The sequence below is a fragment of the Callorhinchus milii genome, unplaced genomic scaffold, assembly GCF_018977255.1.
Source record: "Callorhinchus milii isolate IMCB2004 unplaced genomic scaffold, IMCB_Cmil_1.0 Scaffold12, whole genome shotgun sequence".
In the NCBI taxonomy this organism is placed as follows: Eukaryota; Metazoa; Chordata; class Chondrichthyes; order Chimaeriformes; family Callorhinchidae; genus Callorhinchus; species Callorhinchus milii.
In genome coordinates, this window is record NW_024704753.1 from 10,974,447 (window position 1) to 10,994,361 (window position 19,915).

General features: G+C 45.6%; 1 protein-coding gene across 1 annotated transcript in view; it reads right to left on the minus strand.

The window, feature by feature from the left end:
• Positions 1 to 19,915, minus strand: part of LOC103176602 (copine-9) — a 113,740-nt gene that overhangs the window by 42,893 nt on the left and 50,932 nt on the right. The window contains exon 7 of the mRNA XM_007890245.2: positions 638 to 701. Within this exon, the coding sequence (XP_007888436.1) occupies positions 638 to 701 (64 nt within the window). The remainder of the gene's footprint in view (positions 1 to 637; positions 702 to 19,915) is intronic.

A 19,915-nucleotide genomic window follows, 5' to 3' on the forward strand; every position in this document is an offset into this window, starting at 1 on the left:
TCCAGCCTTTTAATCTATTTATTGTTGATTTAGAACATCCACTGAGGTTGGGGTTAAAACATAGGCATTATGCAAGATATTCATCTCACTGCTGGGACTTGTGACTTTGATAAATGTGAGATAATAATAATAATCCTTGCATTTGATATAGGCTTTTCACGTCTTCTCAACGTCTCAAAGCGCTTCACAGAATAGACTGTAAAGTGAATTGACCGTATATTTGTGGGCGAAATGTAAGGTTTTAATACCTTGGTTTATGTCGATTCCAAGCTGAATTCTGAATTTAATTAAGAAATGCAGTTTTAATAAAATGCTTACTTTTCTGAGTAAAGAATTATACGACATTTATGGATTAAAAAAGTGTGATTTTAGAAGACTGAATTATTTTGGAATCCATAACCTTTTCACTCAGAGATGACTCAGAGGTGTCAGTGCTACCACTGAGCCAGACTGACACATGGTTGTACTCCAACTGAGGTCCAGCCAAGTCTACTCCAACAATAACTAAATTTTCTTTGGAGACATACATTTTTACAAAATGTCTGCAGTGATAAATGAAAAAGTAACTACTGAGGGAGACACAGGACGGCAGATCACAGACCATGCAGGAACAGAGAGTAATGTTTCACGCACTGACCCGACAGTTGCTGAGCTCTTCGGCAGACAAGATAAGCGTCCCACATTTCTTGCCAGGGACGCCGCTGGGGAGACAGAGAAAAGAACGCATTTGTCAGGTGGAGACAAGGTACATTTAGTTATAGAGACCCAGAGAGTGAACAGGAATCAGGCCAGGAGCCTTACACACACAAACACACAAACGAATAGAAAGAGACTTTTAGCTTCAGATGTCTGTGGATCAGTTTTGCACCTTGTTAAAAATATGACAAGACATGACTACCTGAGCTAATTAGAACCAAGAATAGCGTGATTTATACGTCTTATACACCACAGTGACAGGCTTTGGAGATGTCCCACTCTGTCTCAATTTAATAAAAGATACACAGTTAACATGTGTATCAGCCATTACAAATACTATTATCAAATAAATAGCACAGTAGAGTGCACAGTACTCAGAGGAGTCTGGTGCTTACTCTGGTGAATACAGACTTTAAGCCATATATAATAATTCAAATTTAAAATCATCCAACAGCAGCATTTTTACTTGCATTTATATATCGCCCTTCATGCGGGGTAGTGTCCTGGAGCAGTTAAAGAGGTACATAGGAATATAGGAACAGGTAGAGGCCATTCAGCCCTTCGAGCCTTTTCTGCCATTTAATTAGATCATGGCTTCCTCAATTAATGCTTTCAATTCCAATTTCAAGAGTTAAGAGATAAGCGGGGTACCCTCTGGGCTGAACTGGCTCCAAGGTGACATGTTTGGCAACAAAATGTTGAAATCATGCCAGCCCTCTATGGCGGTTTGAGTCATCCGATTCCTCAGCAAGTTGGGTCCGCTGTACTCCAGCGCACTGTTGACAGCACAGCTAGTCTGGCTCATTGGTAGGACCTGGTAGGGCAGACTAGTTACTGGTGGCAGGACATCCTCCCACTCAGCTCCTGTTAACCCTGCTAGCCAAAGCCTTAATGGGTAGGGTGGTCTTTGGTGGACAAGCAGTGGAAAAGCTTGCCAGTCAGCTCTATCAATGGCAAGCTATGTGGTTTTAGCTGTTACCCCACTGTACACTCTAGCATCCCCAAACCTTGGTACTTACCCACCTCCTTACATCCAGAATTAGGTAAGCAGGATGCATCCCTCCAGAGAGAGTCTGGGTCTGTGTATGTGTGTCTGTGAGATTGTGTGTGTGTCTGTGAGTTTGATTGTGTGTGTGTCTGTGTGGGTGAGTGTATGTGTCTTTATGTGTCTGTATCTGTGTGTCTCTCTGTGTGTGTGTGAGTGGGTGTGTGTGTATGTATGTGTCTGCATGAGTGTGTATGCGTGAATGTGTGAGTGTGTGTGCGTGAGTATGTGTGTGTGAGTGTGTATGCGTGAGTGTGTGCGTGAGTGTGTGTGCTATCGCCTCTGAGTCAGAAGGTTTTGGGTTTGAGCTCCCCCTTCCCCCACTCATATACACACATGTCGAGGACTCGTAACCCGTATAGTCTAAGTTGGGTGAGACTGGGTGAGACAGAGACAGAGAGCATTGGGTGAGACAGAGACAGAGAGAGAGAGAGAGAGAGAGAGTGAAAGCACCACATTGTTGGAGACGCTGTCCTTTGGTTGAAACGTTAAACCTTACTCACTCTCCGTCCATGAACTGTTCAGGACGGACGTTAAAGATCTCCTGCGGCGCTGTCAAGGGTGGTTGGGGGAAATAAGAAGGGAGTTTCTCTCTCCCAGTGTCCTGGTCGACAGATAAAAGCGCTTGCTCACTTCATGGCTGTTTGCAGAGATGTCGCTGTATGCAAATTGGCTGCTGGGTTTCACCCACAAAACACAGTCACTGCACTTAACAGTAGAACCTGGGAGTGACTCCCTGTCAGGGCGAAATGTTGGGCAAGTTTCCTTACTCCACATATGCCTTTATTTATCTAGTAGTAAGTAGGAACCCAGTTGTTAGTTGATTGGCGGATCGCTTTTCCGGGGGTAATAATCCCTTCAAAATAAAAAATAATAATTTTCTAACACTCAGCCATTTCTAGGAAATAAACACCCAAATCTCAATCCTACTCCAAGCTCTTCATTCTTATTCAGTAAAGATATTCCATGAAGCAGTTGGAACTAAAGGTTGTCGGTGCTCAAAGTAGATAAGTCACCTGGTCTGGACGGAATGTATCCTAGGTTACTGAGGGAACTAAGCGTGGAAATAACGGAGGCTCTGGCCACAATCTTTCAATCCTCCTTGGACACCGGAGTAGTGCCAGAGGACTGGAGGGTTGTAAATGTTATTCCCCTGTACAAAAAGAGGCAGAAGGATAAACCCAGAAACTACAGGCCAGTCAGCCTAATGTCAGTCGCGGAGAAACTTCTAGAGACTATAATCCGAGACAAAATAAATTTTCACTTAGAAAAATGTAGGTTAATAAAGCCGGATTTGTTAAAGGCAAATCATGTGTAACAAACCTGACAGAGTTTTTTGATGAAGTAATGGAGAAGGTGGATGAAGGTAGTGCAGTTGATGTAGTTTGTATGAATTTTCAAAAAGCATTTGATAAAGTGCCACATAAGAGACTTGTAAGCAAAATAGAAGCCCACAGTATTAAAGGGACAGTGGCAGCGGATACAGAATTGGCTGGGAGACAGGAGCAAAGATTGTTCAGATCTGGAATGCATTGCTTGAAAGGGTGGTGGAAGCTAATTTGATAACAACTTCTAAGAGAGAAATAGATAATTATTTTGGGAGGACAGGTTTCCAGGGTTATGGGGAGAGCGCGGGGAAGTGGGATTGATTTGGAAGCTTTTTTCAAAGAACAGGCACAGACACGATGGGCCGAATGGCCTCCTTCTGTGCTGTATAATTCTAAGAAGCAGGCTTTACTGATCTGGTGTCAGACTGGGGCAGTGGTAGCATGCTTGCTATCCCTTGGTTCACCATGTAGTTGCTCTGTATTTATAATAATAATAATCGTTCTTGTATTTGATACAGCGCCTTATTATTGAGACATCTCAAGGTATATTACAGAATATAATGTAAAGTGAATTTACTGTAAATTGTCAGTGAAATGAGGCAGCCAATTGGGCACAGTATTGTCCCACAAACATTTGTGGACTAAGTGACCAAATTTTTTTTTGAAGGGATGAAGGGATTATTACTATTATTATCCCCAGAAAGCGATCCGCTAATCGATTAACAACCAAGTTGTTGCTTACTGCTAGATAAACAGAGGCATGTGGAGTAAGGATGCTATCGACCACGCTATCCTCCTCCACCGCCTCTCCTCTAACCTCAACTTTCATGGTCCTGTCCTTGACTGGTTCAGATCCTACCTTTCCCATCATCTCTACTTTGTCTCCACAAACAGATTCTCCTCCAGTCACCGCACCATTTTGTGTGCCCTTCCTCAGGGCTTGTCCTTGGTTCTCTCCTCTTCAACATCTATATGCTCCCTCTTGGTGACATCATCCACAGACATGGGGTCAACTTCCATATGTATGCGGATGACATGTGGTCAACTTCCACATAGACCCAACTCTATTTCTTTGCTTCCACCCTCAACTCCAGGACACCTGCTGTCCTGAGGTCTTCCTGATTGGCTCCCGTCAACACCTCTACACTTCAGGCACTGGCAGCATCACCAGCAAGGATGCACACTCCATCTCACCAAGCCAGTCCAGAACCTTGGCATCTTGTTTGATACTCAGTTGTCCTTTCTACCCCATATTCATGCCATAACCAGCTCTGCCTTCCTCCCACCTCTGCAACATCGCCCGGCTCCACCTCTGCTTCACCCATCACGCCTCCGAAATCCTCATCCATGCATTTATTACATCTAGGCTCAACTACGCCAACTCCCTGTTTGTCGGCCTTCCCAATTCTTCCCTCTACAAGCTGCAGATCATCCAGAACTCTGCAGCTTGTGTTCTCTCCCACACCAGGCTTCATGACCCTATCACCCCCACCCGCGCCTGGCTCCCCTGGCTCCTCATCCCTCAGAGGATGGAGTTCAAAATCCTTGTCCTCACCTCCAAGGCCCTCCATGACCTTGCCCCCTCCTACCTCTGTGACCTGCTAACCCCATATTAACCTGTCCGCTTCCTACTCTCAGCAGACTCCGGCCTGCTCCTCGTCCAATGCCCAGCCCGCCCCATTGTCAGACATGCTTTCACCCTCTTCCCCCTTTGGATCTCATCCCACAGTCACTTCACCTTGCTCCCTCCTTTGATAATTCAACAACAACAGCAGCAACAACTTGCATTTATATAGCACCCTTCACGCGGGATAGTATCCTGGAGTGCTTGTCAGTAGCCAAGTTCGACAACGAGCCAGGGAGAGGGAGGGGGAGGTGACCGTAAGCACGATCAAAAAGGAAGGTCCTTAGGTGCAATTTGAAAATTCAGAGAAAAGAGGCAAGGCTGAGGGATTGAGGGAGAGAGTTCCAGAATTTCAGTGCGTGGTGGCAGAAGGTATAGCCACCGATGGTGGAGTGGAGGGGACATGGGACAAACAGGAGCAGAGGCAGCAGATGGTAGAGCGGGGGTAAGCAGATGGAGTTGGAAAAAAAAGGTCCTGTTCAAGGAACGGATGTGGATAGAAAGGAAACCTGGGGATCGAACCTGAAGCCTATGTTGCGCATGGGTTTGGTGAGTCTGAGGGAGAGCCCGAGGAGGTTGAAGAGTTCAGAACCGCAGGAGTGAAGATGTTGACGGGAGCCAACGAATATGGCTTCCATCTTGCCAACGTTCAGCTGCAGGAATTTGCGCTCATCCAGACCTTGATGTCCGTCAAACAAGTTGACAGGACATCAGCAACTGGTGTTCCAGCTGGAGGACAAGTAGAATTGGGTGTCATCTACATAAATGTGGAGATGTTTGTGGATGACATAGCCGAGAGGGAGCATGTAGTTCAGGAAAATAAGGGGGCCAAGAATGGAGCCTTGGGTTCCTGGGGTGACCAGGTGGGGCCAGGAGGAAAAACCATTCACCAAGATGTATTGTTGGTGTTTGGTTAAGTAGGACTCAAACCAAGTGCGGTCCCATTAAGGTGGTTGAGGGAGGAGAGGCGGTGTAGGTGGATGGCGTGATTGACTGTGTCAAATGTGGCGGAGAGGTCCAGGAGAACGAGGAGGCAGAGGGAGCCCTAGTCACAGAGACAGAGGACATAATTTGTTACTTTGACGAGCACTGTGCTGTGAGCTGGGCGAAAACCGTACCGGAGGGGTTCAAGTAGGGATTGGAGCGAGAGGTCTGAGCGAAATTGATTTGCAATGATGCATCTAAAAACTTTGGCCAGTTTGAGAAGGGTCTGAAGGTTGTCAGGTTGGAGGGATCAAGGGTAGGTTTTTTAAGGACAGGAACGATGACAGTGGTTTTGCGGGGGAGTGGGACAGAGCCTGAGGAGAGGGACTGGTTGATTGTGTCAGCCAGCAGTGGGCAGATGAAGGGACCTGAGTGACTAGAAACTGGGTGGGGGGTCAAGGCAGCAAGTGGTGGGCTTAATCTGGGTGATGGTGGGAGAAAGGGAGGAGGGAGAGATAGGGACAAAGCAATGTAGGGTGGGGGCGTGGTAGGAGGCAGCCAGGCAGATGTTATCTACCTTAGGGATAAAGAAGTCCAGGATCTCTTTGAACTTGGCATCAGAAGTGACAATCGAGGCTGCTTCAGAGGGGGCATCGAGGAGGTGGTGGGTAGTAGAGAACCGGATTTTGGGGTTGTTTATGGCCTTGAGAATGAACTGTGAGTTTAAAGCAATTTTGGTTTGAGAGAAGGAGCAGCAGAGGATATGAAGATGCTTGAGCCACATTTGGCAGTGCACTGTGAGACCGGTTTTGTGCCTTCTGAAGGAGAGAGAGGAGGCATGGTGAGGTGCGCAAAAGGTCAAAACAGCCAGAGAATAGGGGAATAGACCGAGGGAGGTTTGGGAGATGAAGACCACCCCGCCGTCACATTGGTTGGATGGGGATTATGGTGAGAAGTGTAACCAGTTGGGGCAGTTTCGGTGAGGGGGACGGGGTCACCGGGGGATAGCCAGGTTTCCGTGAGCCCAAGAATGTCTATTTGCTCATCCAGGATGAGGTTGTGGATTGTAAGAGCATTATTTGAGAGGAAGCAGATAGTTTGGAGGCGGAGGTGGGGGAGGCAGGCCTTGTGGAATAGGTGAGCGTTGGGGCAGTTGGGGTGGCTTCTTTGGGACAGCAATTGCAGAGTGCCGCAGGGAGCCCAGCGGAGGATGCCCAGGCTGGAGCAGGGTCCAGGATGGAGAGAAGACGGGGAGGTTGGTAGGAGAGAAGGACTGAATGGGAATAGCGAAGGGTGGGGAGTAGGATTAGGAGCGGGTGCATTTTGAGAAGGGATGGCTCAGGTCAGGAGCGGCAGCCAAACGAGCACGCCGAGACTGGGGACATCAACAGCTTGCAGGCATGGTGGCTGCGGAGGCTAGAGGAGACAGTGGCACTTCAAGGCCCGTCTCAAGACCCTCTTCTTCAACTGCGCCTTCCACTACCCTCCTACCCCTACCCACCCTGCCCTCCAGCCTTCCTGATCCCAACCCCCAGTTCAGTGCAAGGATTATTATTATTATTATGTTCAAACCCTTGACTGTACAACACCTTGGGATATTCTCCTGACTTAAAAGTGGTGACACAATGTAATTTGTTGTTGTTTTACCCTGCCTGGGAATCGAACCCAGATCCTCTTGCTTGCAAGGTGAGTGCTCTAACCAATATGCTACAGGACACTGTTTATCAGTGAAAGTTAACATGAATGAACAGTCGGTGCCCTCCCTTCATTTTCCATGAAATTCCAGAGTGATTTATGAGCCTGATCCCAAAGCTGGCTCTTTTACCATCAGAGATGTATGTGGGTGGCAGTGAAAGAATTCCAACTCTTCCCCCCGTCTCCGAGACATCAATGAGAAGCCACTTTAGTCTCCAATATCACAGAGTCCTCTGAATACAAACATTTGTGGTTAATATTTATTCATGAATGTGATCTTGTGTTGTGCACCAGCGGAGGTGAGTGAAACTGGTGTTGGAGAATGAAACACAGACAGCATCAGCATCCTTCAGGTCAGATTAGGCATGGCGACAGTTTGGTGCCTGCTTGCCTGTCTGTTTGTCTATTCAGGAACCTACCAAGCCAACTTTTGAGCAAATTAACACAAGATCAGTTTGTAATTCAGAGCTGACTTTGGTCTTATGTCACATTGGTTGGTAACGTTGCCTCCTGCAGAGAAGTTCCATTATAAATTACTAGCTTTGCTTGCAACCAAAGAATCCAATATGGAATGTAGATTGACACACAGACAGACACACAGACAGACATACAGACAGACATTTTGTCTTTTATTAGTATAGATAGATTATTATTATATATAATTATATACATACGGGGAGGAAGAGGGGAGGGGCTAAACCCCAGCCCTGGATGAGACCCCAACTCGAACCCCAGGATTCACCCTCACCGGCTAGTCGTTGCTATGCTGCGGCGTAGAGGAATCCGGAAACCCCGGGGCCTTACAGAACCAACCGTCAACGGCCCAATTACAGCATGGCACCACACAGCCCGGGGCCGCCCAGGAGCAGCAGGAAAAGCTGCCAAATGGCTACCATCAACACCGCTCATGGCAACTTCCACCTCACCACCACCAGGCTTCATCTGAGTGTGTGCGTGCTGCGTACGTGCTCTAAAACGCACGATGCCACAGCGCCACTGTAAGTCGGCGTAGCCACCAGGTATAACTGCAGCGCAAAACGCAAAACTGCCATACATATGTGATGAATTTGTTTATGTCACAGCTCATCAACAATAGGAGATCCCCGAAAACAAGTGACACTCTCAGATGCAAGAGCTTTCCAACGAGGTATAAGTCATGTCTCAACATTGTCGTTTTATTAGTATAGAAGATAGATGAATCTATGGAGTCCTGTCGCTTAGATGACCTGGGTTTGATTCCCAGGCAGGATGAAAAGTTAGGCAAGTTTCCTTACTCCACAAGTCTACGTTTACCTTGCAGTAAATAGGAACCCAGTTGTTAGTCGATTGGCGGATCATAATAATATGCCCTTATCTGGGCATAATAATCCCTCCAAAAAAGTAATAATAATAATAATAACTTGGTCACTCAATTCACGACTGTTTGTGGGACACTGCTGCGTGTAATTGGCTGCCACGTTTCCCCAACAAAATATCCAGTCAATTCACTTTACAGTATATTCCACAAAGCGCTTTGAGACGCCTTGAAGACATGATAAGGCGCTATATCAAATGCAAGGATTATTATTAGTACACCCCAAACCAGCACTATACCAGGGCATGCTCGCTGGGAAGTGCTTCTGTATTCAAGCTAATCTGCCTGGCTGTCTAATTCTATACAGAAGAATATAGAATATAAAGAATATAAGAATATACCTCTCTGCCTTCCCTCACCCCTACACCACCTCTCCCCCCATGCTCGGGCCCCGACACCTGACTGTTCAGTGCTTTGGGACGTCCTCCCGACGTGAAAGGTGCTCTATAAATGTAATTTTGTTGTTGTTGTATAGTACAATTTACATTCACATAGTGCCTGTCACATCATGTCAGGAGGACTTTGGAGGAGATTGGCTTAGTGCAGATCTCCGTGCTGTATCACTATCAGTCTGTTTAACAAATACACACTGGTTTGTGCTTTGTGATGTAATCCTTTTTCTCACCTTCAAATCTCTCCAACACCTGCTTCAACCCCATTGACCCCACCATTCGTTCTGGGAGCACAACCAGATCCTACGCACTACTAGATAAGCAGAGGTGTGTGGAATAAAGAAATTTGACTAAGGTTTGGCCCTGCCCGGGATTCAAATCCAAATCTCTTGCTTATGAGGTGACCACGCTAACCACTATACGACAGGACTTTACAAGGTCATCTTTCCCTTTCCCCCCCCCCCGTTTGGTTTGGTGCTCTGCCACCAGTGACAAGTGCTTTAGATGGCTTCCCGAGGTGAAACGAGCTGTAAATAGTATTCTGTTATGTATGTCTAGCCCTTTTTGGTTTTGGAAATCATCATTAAATATTTTGTGAAGATAAGAATTTAGTCACCAGTGTATTGAAAGAATGATGGTGGGAAGGGAGGAAATTGGCAGCTGAATCATTCTTGGCTGATGTAAGAACAAAGGAAAGACTAAAATTCCTCCAACACCTGGGAAAAAGACTGTGATGCCTTACAAAGTAACACAAAAGAGATTCCACCCATTGTCAAACTGATCATAATCTACCCTGGGCCCGTCAGCCCTGATCTGTGGTAGTGTTTGTCCCATCTCTCTGTGTCAATCAAGCATCGATCTGACACTTTAGCACAAGGGAGCTAGAGAGCTTGTTCTACAAGAGATCTTTTCAGCCCTCAGTTTTAGCAGTAGAGAATGGTGTGTTCTGCCATGATCAGCATAGTGATGGGCCTAACTCAGAGGTGGCTCGGGGCTGGATACTAGACACTCTCATCTGTCACTTGGGGAGAGGAATGATCAATCACTGCTGGAATACAGCACAGTGAACTCACTCACAACTGTTGAACTTAGTGGTTCTTTAGCAAGTGTAAAACAAACTAAAAGCTACTATGTTTGGAACAGTGGCAATTTTCGGACTCATTATCTCAAAGCAGAAAATTGGGTTTCTAACATGAAGAGTCCTTTCAGTACTATTATTATGCCACTGCCTTTTTGAACATGGGTTTCACACAGTAGTGAAGCTAACCATTACTAAGAGAAGCACCAGTCAAGCTCTTATTGAATAGCTGAATGCACTAACTTTAGGCAGGAAGCCATTTTGAAATTCAAAACCATTTATGAAAAGTATTAAATATAGGAAGTAAGAATAGGAAACACATATTCTCCATGGGTGGGAATTAACTTCATAAGATCAGTTCAGATGATGGAGGCGCTTCGGCCCATCAGATCTCAACACTCCAGACCACCCATCCTACCGCTCCACCCTCAATGCATTGAGCTGCTTTTTAAATGAGTCCAATTTCCTGACCTCGCAACCCTGTACCAACCATTAATTATCCTCTGAGTAATAATAATAATCCTTGCATTAGATGTAGAGCCTTATCTTGTCATTGAGATGTCACAAAGCGCTTCACAGGATATATTGTAAAGTGGATTGACTGTGTATTTTGTAGGTGAAACATAGCAACCAGTTACACACAGCAGCTTTTCACAAACAGCCATGGAATTTGACCAATTTTATTTGGGGGATTTGTTGGCCAGGACACCAGGAGAAACTCCTTTCTCTTTTTGAATAATGCCATAGGATCTTTAACATCCACCTGAACAGGCAGAACGGACTTCAGTTTAATGCCTCGTCTGAAGGATGGCATTTCTGACAATGGAACCGCCCCTCACCAGCAATGCAGTGGAGTGTCATCTTAGACTACATGCGTTAGAATACATTAGAATATACAGAACAGAAACAGGCCATTCGGCCCAACTGGTCTATGCTGGTGTTTCTGCTCCACATGAGCCTTCTCCTGCCCTTCCTCAAGTAAGCCTTCAAGCATAACCTTCTATTCCTTTCTCCCTCATGTACCTATCAGCTTTCCCTTAAATACATCTATGCTATTTGCCTCAACAACTCCTTGTGGTAGCATGTTCCATAATTCCCACTAATCTCTGTGTGAATAAATTTCTTCTAACATCCCTATTTGATCTATTTGTGACTATTTTATGTTGACAGTTCCTGGTTTTGGTCTCCCCCACAAATGGAAACATCTTCCCTATGTTTACCCTATCAGGACACCCCTTACCCTCCTCTTTTCGAGAGAAAAGAGTCCAAGTAAGTTCAGCCTTTCCTGGTAGGTATAACCTCTCAGTTCTGGGATCATCCTTGTGAATCTCCTTTGCACCCTTCTATAATGTGGGGACCAGAACTGCACACAGTATTCTAAGCGTTGTCTAAGCAAGGTTCTGTAGCAGTTTACCATAACTGCCCTGCTTTTTATTTATATCCCTCTAGAAATGAACCCCAATGCCTGGTTTGCTTTTTATGGCCTTATTAACCTGCGTTGCTACTTTTAATGAATTGTGTATGTGTACCCCTAGGTTCCTTTGCTCCTCTACCCCATTTAGGTTTTTATTTTCCGATGTGGAGCTTCAAATCACAATCTTCTGCCTCAGAGGCTTGTCTTATTATTCTCTGTGCGAAGAACTTGTTGCTCATTTTATTCCTAACCTGTTGTGCCCTAATTTGAAGGTTGCCTCGTCTCATAACTGGTGGATCCACATTACTGACTGCTTATTGTGTTGAGCCCCTTCATAATGCTAAACATCTCCCCGGCCTCCTGAGCTCTAGGGTCACAGCCTCAGTCCATCATTACATTTTAGGTTCCATAACCTTCATATCACTTTCATGAACCTACACTGCAGACTCTCCAAACTCAAATATTGTTGTGTATTTCACATCAAGCTACCACCACCTACATTTTCAAATGATAATGAAAATAATCCTTGCATTTGATATAACAACAACAGTGCTTGTAACATCAAAACATCCCAAAGTAGCTTCACAATAATTATTAGTGACTGTATATATGTAGGCAATTTGTGCATGACAGAGCATCAGCCAAGCAAATGTCCAGTTAATCTGAAGGATTTCTGGTCAGGACACCCGGAGACACTCTCTGCTCTTTTGGAATTGTGTAAGGGGATCTTGCCTGGCATACTATGTGCCTGGCATGTTAGATTATCGGCTTCTTCCCACACACATATTAATATCTGTACTATTAATAGTGTAGTAACTGTGTATTTGTAGGCAAATGTGGGAGCCGATTTGCATACAGCCATAGTCTACAATCCAAAGCCTCTATCTCAGACGTTATAAAGAAATTTTGTAGCCAAGTGAGACGGCATTAAGAGCACATTAACAAACCTAAGATGCTCTCAGAGAATTGTATTCGGTTCACCTGCTTTCTATGGGAACGCATGTCCCTGGGTGCCGATGCACTAACAGGGACTGACAGTTTGCTGGTGTGTAACAGCTGCCGTGTCAATCTCTGACCCGTCACTTTACAGCAACTGACTGCCCTCTGATCCTGAAACCCAATAAAGGCAGGATCACCTAGCAACAACTTGAAACCCAATCCCATTCTGTTTACTCCAAGACAAGTCAGATGCAAGTCTGAAAATAATAGATCAACTAGACTGCTGGGTGGCAGAACAGAGGGCCCGGTATAAAAGCAAACTGTTTGCTCAGTGCTGCAGAGAGCTGGTCAGACCTCATTTGGAGTGTGTCAGCCTGGCTCAGTTGATAGTATTCTCACTTCTTGAGTCAGAAGGATGTAAATTCTGACTTCACGTTGAGATTCACATAATCTAGGCTGACATTACAGCGCAGTGCTGGGGAGTGTTGCATTGTTGGAGGTGCTGCCTTTTGGAAGAGACATTAAGCCAAGGACCCGTTCAGGTGGATGTTAAACATTCCTCAAAATCACTCAAAATGAGAAGGCAGTTTCTCCTGGTGCCCTGGCTAACAGATAAAATTGGTCATTGACATTATGGCTTTCTTCAGCTCAACGTGCGCAAAACTGAGGCCCTCCTGATTGGCTCGCGTCAGCGCCTCCGCACCTCAGGCGCTGACAGCATCAGCATCCAAGGCTGCACTCTCCACCTCTCAAAGCCAGTCAGGAACCTCAGGGTTCTGTTCGACCCTGAGCTGTCCTTTCTCCCTCATATCCGCACCACAACTGGCACCGACTTCCACCACCTCTGGAACATTGCCAGACTACGGCAGTACCTCACCCCTCACGCGGCTGAAACACTGGTCCACGCCTTTATCACCTCAAGGCTGAACTATGGGAACTCTCTCCTCGCCGGCCTTCCCGGCCCTCCCTCCACACTGCAGGTCATTCAGAACTCTGCAGCTCGTGTACTGTCCCGCACCAGGCTTCGGGACCACATCACTCCCACCCTCGCTCGCCTCCACTGGCTCCCCATCCCCCAGAGGATCGAATTCAAGATCCTCATCCTCACCTACAAGGCCATTCACGGCCTTGCACCCTCCTACCTCTCCGACCTACTATCCCCCTACTTACCTGCCCGTACCCTCCGTTCCTCTGGCTCCGGTCTGCTCCATACCCCCCGCCCTAACCGCCCTACCATCGGTGGCCGGGCTTTCAGCCTCTCAGCCCCGAGGCTCTGGAACTCTTTCCCCCAGTGCCTTCGCCTTGCTTCCTCCCTTTCCTCCTTCAAGGCCAGTCTCAAGACTTTTCTCTTCAACCGTGCCTTCAGCTCCCCTCTCAACTCTCTACCCCCTCCTCGCTCCCTCCCTTCCCTCACCCTGACCATTTCCCCCCTGCTCGGGTCCCGACCCAACAGTCCAGCGCCTTGGGACGTCCTCCCGACGTGAAAGGCGCTCCATAAATGCAATCTTGTTGTTGTTGTTTGTGTGACATTGCTATGTGCTAATTGGCTGCCATGTTCATCCACAAAACACACAGTTAACTTTCTCTCAATGTGAAAGGCTGTTGCAAATTTACGGATTATTATTAAAATGTAAAGTGGTCTGACTATGAATTTTGTAAGCAAACGTGGCAGCCAATTTGCACACAGAAATCCCCCCACAAATAAACAACCTAGTTAGTGACAACTCTAACTTGGTTTGGTGCAAATATGCCTCGTAGAAATTTTAAAGTAAAGCAATTAATACTATTTGAAGTGAACATTAGGTTAACATCACTTTGGGGTCATTGGCTCAGGGTGACCAAAATATGTTATTGCCCCTAAGCTGCAGGGATCCTGTAAATCAGTTTGTGATCTAATTCCAAATGTGACTTGCTCTACATTACATGTCAGCCTGGTGCAGTGGTTGCGCTCTCGCCTCTGAGTCAGAAGGTCGTTGGTTCAAGCCCTATGTTGGGAGTTGGAATCACAGTTCAGTGCTGGGTAAGTGCTGCAATATAGGAGGTGATGGCCTTCGAATGAGGCATTTGAAAAGAGAAAGGAGTTTCGTCCAGTGTCTGGCCTGCGAAATACTGTTGATAGTAAATCCTGTAAAGTACTTTGTAAAGACATTTCAACAACATGACAAGGCTCTATATTAAGCGATTATTATTATTATTACTAAGTTACCTATTGAAAAATACAGCACAGACTACAGTCCTGAAATGCGAAAGATCAATTATTCCCATATTCTATCTCAGATGTGCCTTTTTCTTGACTGTTTAAGCAAATCTTAATGGAAACTGCTACTTTTAGCAGCTTAATGTGTACAAGATGCACCAGTCTCTGCCCCAGTTTGAAAATGGGTTTTAATTTTTAATCAGCCTTTTAAACTTTGATAAGCTGCAGCGACTCCAGGTTCTAAATTCTCAAATGTTGCCATTTTTATTGTCCATCATTGAGGAGAATGAGCTGAGCGGTGGGGGGGGGGGTGGGGGGGGGGGGGGGTAGCATGGTGATGGGTGTTGTGTAGTTTAGCTGAATTAAACTTTATGCAAAGTTCCACTCCAGGACTCCATGCAATGGAAGATGCGTTTTTGCTGATTGCAGAGGAGAATGCTAGCCTGACACGCTGATTTGTACCCATTTTCTCTCATCCTCTCCTGAAGCTGTTTAATGACAATTTCTTAAATCTTGCATATTTGAGTGGGAAGTTCCACACCTTGAATCTGAGCTCACAGTTCAGGCTGATGCTCCAATGTAGTGCTGGGGGTGTACTGTACTGCTGGAGGTGCCGTCCTTTGAATGAGATGTTAACCCAAGGTCCTGTCTACCTATTCAAGTGGAAGTTAAAGATCCCATTGTACTAATCAAAGCAAGAAGGAAGTTTCTCTCTTCAGGTATCCTGGCCAACAATCCTCCAGATAAAATCAATCATTCATTTCATGATTGTTTGTGGGACATTGCTGTGTGCAAATTGGCTGCCGCGTTTGCTGCTGAAATATAAAATACTGCGTTTTGCAGTAATTCCTGTAACACAATTTGAGACATCTCAATGATGTGATAAGATGCAATTTCAAATGCAAGGATTATGATTATCTATGTGTGTGTATATGTGGGTGGGGCGAAGGGGTCTCTATACAGTGATCATGAATGGCAACCCTGGCTGGATTCAATAATAATAATAAAATAATAACATTCCTTGATTATCCTGAAATGCTATACATTGTCCAGCGCCTTGGGATTCCCTCCCGACGTGAAAGGCGCCATACAAATGTAATCTTGTTGTTGATGTTGTTGTTCTAGCAGTTGATAATCCTTGGGACGTCCTCCCGACATGAAAGGTACTATACAAATATAATTTTGTTGTTGTTGTTGATACAGCGTCCTATCAAGTCTTCGAGACGTCTCAAAGCACTTCAGAGAATATACTCTAAAGTGAATTGACTGTATATTTTGTGGGCAAAATTATATTTTGTGGCATTTGCCCCTTTTAGAAGAAATGAGAAGCAGCTGAAGGCCATTGATTACTCAGCAACAGGCAATTCCTCCCTGCGACACACTGGGAGAAATCATTGCTCACTGCTTATTTTATGAAGCCCTTTCCAAACTTCTAGAGCATTCCTCAATCAGGAACTGATCACAAAGAACTTAGTGTGCAGTCAACAGCTCTCATACCACCTCATCCCCGTCCAACCAACCCACCCTTCCCCCGCTCCACTGAGCTCCTCCTTTTAATAATAAAAATAATCCTTGAATTTGATAGAACAACATCTTGCGCCCCTCACGCGGGATAGCATCCCAGAGCGCTTGACAGTGGCGGAGCATCACGCCAAGCTGGTGGGGTGGGCGGTGGGGGGCATGACTGTAAGCATAGTTGAACGGTAAGGAGGTAATCTTCAGGGGGCAAGGAGGAGGGGCAAAGGTGAAGGGATTGAGGGAGAAAGTTCCAGAGCTTCGGGATGTAGTGGGTGAAAGCACGGTCACCGATGGTGGAATGGAAAGAACGAGGGATACGTGGCACCTCATCACATCATTGTGACGTCTCAAAACACTTCCACTATAAAGTGGAGTGACTGTGTATTTTGGGGGCGAAATTTCTTATTTCAGATTATATTTTTTATGCTTCATGCCCCAAAACCATCTTTGTGGGAAAGCTTTTGCTGGTCCCGGACTAATATTAAGGAATAGCTGCACGTTCCCATTTAACACTGAGTATTCCCAGGCACCGCTAGGAATACTTTATGCTTATTTCTAATCAAAGGCAGGAGACAGAGTTTAGCAAACAGGCATCGGTCTCCTGAGAGTTCCAGCAATTTATCAAGCAGCTTGGTGTTAATTGGTTCAGGATCGCTGCAGGTTTTATCAAGAAGAGCCAGTTATTTAGGGCACAAGGAAGTGCTGCTAAGTAAATGAATTATGTTTTCTGCACACAGTGAAGTCAGACCTTGCAGACACTTCATTAGCAAAGATGCCGTCAGTCACCAAACACCATCAAACCGAAGTCCCATCTGTGCCTGTTCAGGTGGACGTCAAAGATCCCACAACACTATTGAAAACGAGAGGGAGTTTCTCTCTCCTGGTATCCTGGCCAACAATCCCCCAGATCAAAATCACTCCATGGTTGTTTGTGTTGGACATTGCTGCGTGCAAATTGACTGCCATGTCCACCTTCAAAATACCCCGTCACTTGATTTCACCGTAATTCCTTTGAAAAACGATGTAAAGTTTGGATGTTAAAGTCAGTATAGCAGGCTTATCAGTGATGATAATAATAGTAATGATAATAATCGAACACTTGCAAGGATTTGAAGTGCTGATTGTGGGATTGGATGGTCTGGTGGTCAATTAATTCCACGGGATGAAGTGTGTGGGCAGCTTTCTGACTCACTGTTTGGGGGCCGTGGGTGGGTGGGCGTGCAAAGCCTACTGTGGATTGACACTGTAATTTGTGGGCATAAAGCGGAAGTCAGTTGTGCATAACAATTTCATTTGGGGGATTGTTGGCCAGGACACCAGGAAAGAGAGACTCTCTTTTCTTTTCAAGTAGTGCTGTGGGATCTTTAACGTCTACCTGAACAGGCAGACTGGACCTCGGTTTAATGTCCCACCTGAAGTACGGCACCTCCGACAAGGCAATACCCTCCTAGCGTTGCATTGGAGCGTCAGCTTCGACTATGTGATTCCAAGTCCCTTCTGACTCAGAAGCAAGAGTGTTACCACTGCGCCAGGCTGATACGACTCAAAGTCCCAATGTGGGGCAGATCTATCAACAACTGAAAGAAAGAGACTCACGTTGTACATAACCTCATTCCTCAACTTTTTCTCTCACCTGCTTTGGTTGACCATCATTTTCTGTGTTGTTTCCCATAAGTCAATTATACTTGTATTCTGTTTCCGTACAGAGTGAATTCTGATTATAAGCGTTATTCATTTTGCAGTTTTTCCACTGTCTCCATCAGTCATGTTCCAGTCAGTATTCCCCAGCATTGCAGCCTCGCTCTCACTATTGCCCGCTCATCCCACCACTCTGCACCTCCGTCTCTCTCTATCGCTCGGTAACCATGGAAACCACCTCTCCAGCTTTATTTTTTGTGCTGTGCTCTAATTTGCTCAGCGTGCTGAAGCTTTCCTTGCAAACATAAGAAACCAAGATATATGTGGCATTCAGCTCATGCGACACTTGCTCTGAGAGGGGGGTGCAATAACAGCAGTTTCATATATGTTTGGCAGAAGTTTGATCTGTCATGGTTGGAATATGACAATAAATAGTTGTCACTTTTAAAGCTTTCACTTTTAAAGCCCTCCACGTTCTTGCTCCTCCCTACCTCTGCAATCTATTAACACAAAACCAACCTATCCGTTCCCTCCACTTGGCGGCCACTGGCCTGTTCCATGTCCCCTACCCTACCTGCTCCACCATCACTGGTTCAGCCTTCAGCTTTTCTTCCCCTACCCTCTGGAACTCATCCATGAGCCCCACTGCCTCACCCCCTCCCTCGACTCGTTCAAGGCGTGTCTCAGGACCTTTCCCTTTGACCGTAAGCATGGTTGAAAAGGAAGGTTTTCAGGGCGGACTTGTAAAAGGGGACAAGGTGGAGGGATTGAGGGAGAGTGTTCCAGAGTTTTGGGGCATTGTACCTGAAAGCGCGACTTCCATTGGAGCGGAGGGTGCGAGGGACAAGCAGGAGACCAGTGCCAGTCAAGTAGAGGCGCAGGATATACTGTAAAGTTTTTGTAAAGCAAATTCCGACAGCCAATTTGCGCACAGCAATGTCCCACAAACAGCCGTTGATTGAGCAACCAATTTATTATTTTTTTGAAGGAACTATAACCCTCGGAAAAGCAATCCGCCAATTGACAAACAATCGGGTTCTTACTTACTTCTCACTTACTTACGACTTACTTACTAGTAAACAGAAGAGTGTGGAATAAGGAAATTTGCCCAATGTTTCACCCTGCCGGGAATCAAACATTTGCCAGGCGAGTGCTCTAACCACTGAACTCCAGGACTCCTAATGTACATGGAATACACTGCAAATGTACTTGTCAAATTAAATTTTTAAAATGATTCCTCATTTGTTCTCAAAGAGATTAATAGATTCCACATGACTGAATGCAAAGGCATTAAAACCATGTGAGGTAAGATACATGGAATTATTAGTTGGATACTCTGAAACATGGTGATGGATTTCCGCATGTGTCAGACACCCGGCTGACTAAAGAAAAATATATTGACACATCTCTACCACAAAAGCATACATTCTGAAGTCTTTGAAATCTGTCCTGCCCTTTACCTCTCTCCCCATCCTCTCTGCAGTATTTATATCAGAAAAAAAGTTCACCCGACTAAATCAATGTCAAAAAATATTGCGTGCCTCCCTCCCAAGATAACCACACTCTGAAAACCGCTGCAGTAGATGATAAACACTTGTACATTTCACTCCCAGTAACAGCCTTGAATTGAGATCAGTGAAAAAGGACTTTCACCTGTATATCCTGAGCATTTCCAAAACATTCTGAAGCCTTTGAAATCTGTCCTGCCCTTTACCTCTCTCCCCATCCTCTCTGCAGTATTTAAACCTGATAACAGCTCGCAGACGTGTTTCAGCCCGTTCTGACCTTTTGTGAAGGAGCCAGGCTGAGGAGAGACAGGCTGACATTTTGCAGAACGTGAGGGATTTAATTTAGTCGCCATGCCCTAATTTCTTATTTTAAATCCATTCCTTTGTCTTCTCCTGAAAGAGCTCACTCAGGCCTCAGCACAGTGCCAGGGGTGGTATCTCCACCCATAACTGAGTGTTATGGTTTGTAGATGAACACAGCCAGTCCGGCACGCAGCAACATCCCTAAAACAGCCTTGAAGTGAGTGACCAATTTTATCGGGGGGATTTTTGGCCAGAAAATCAA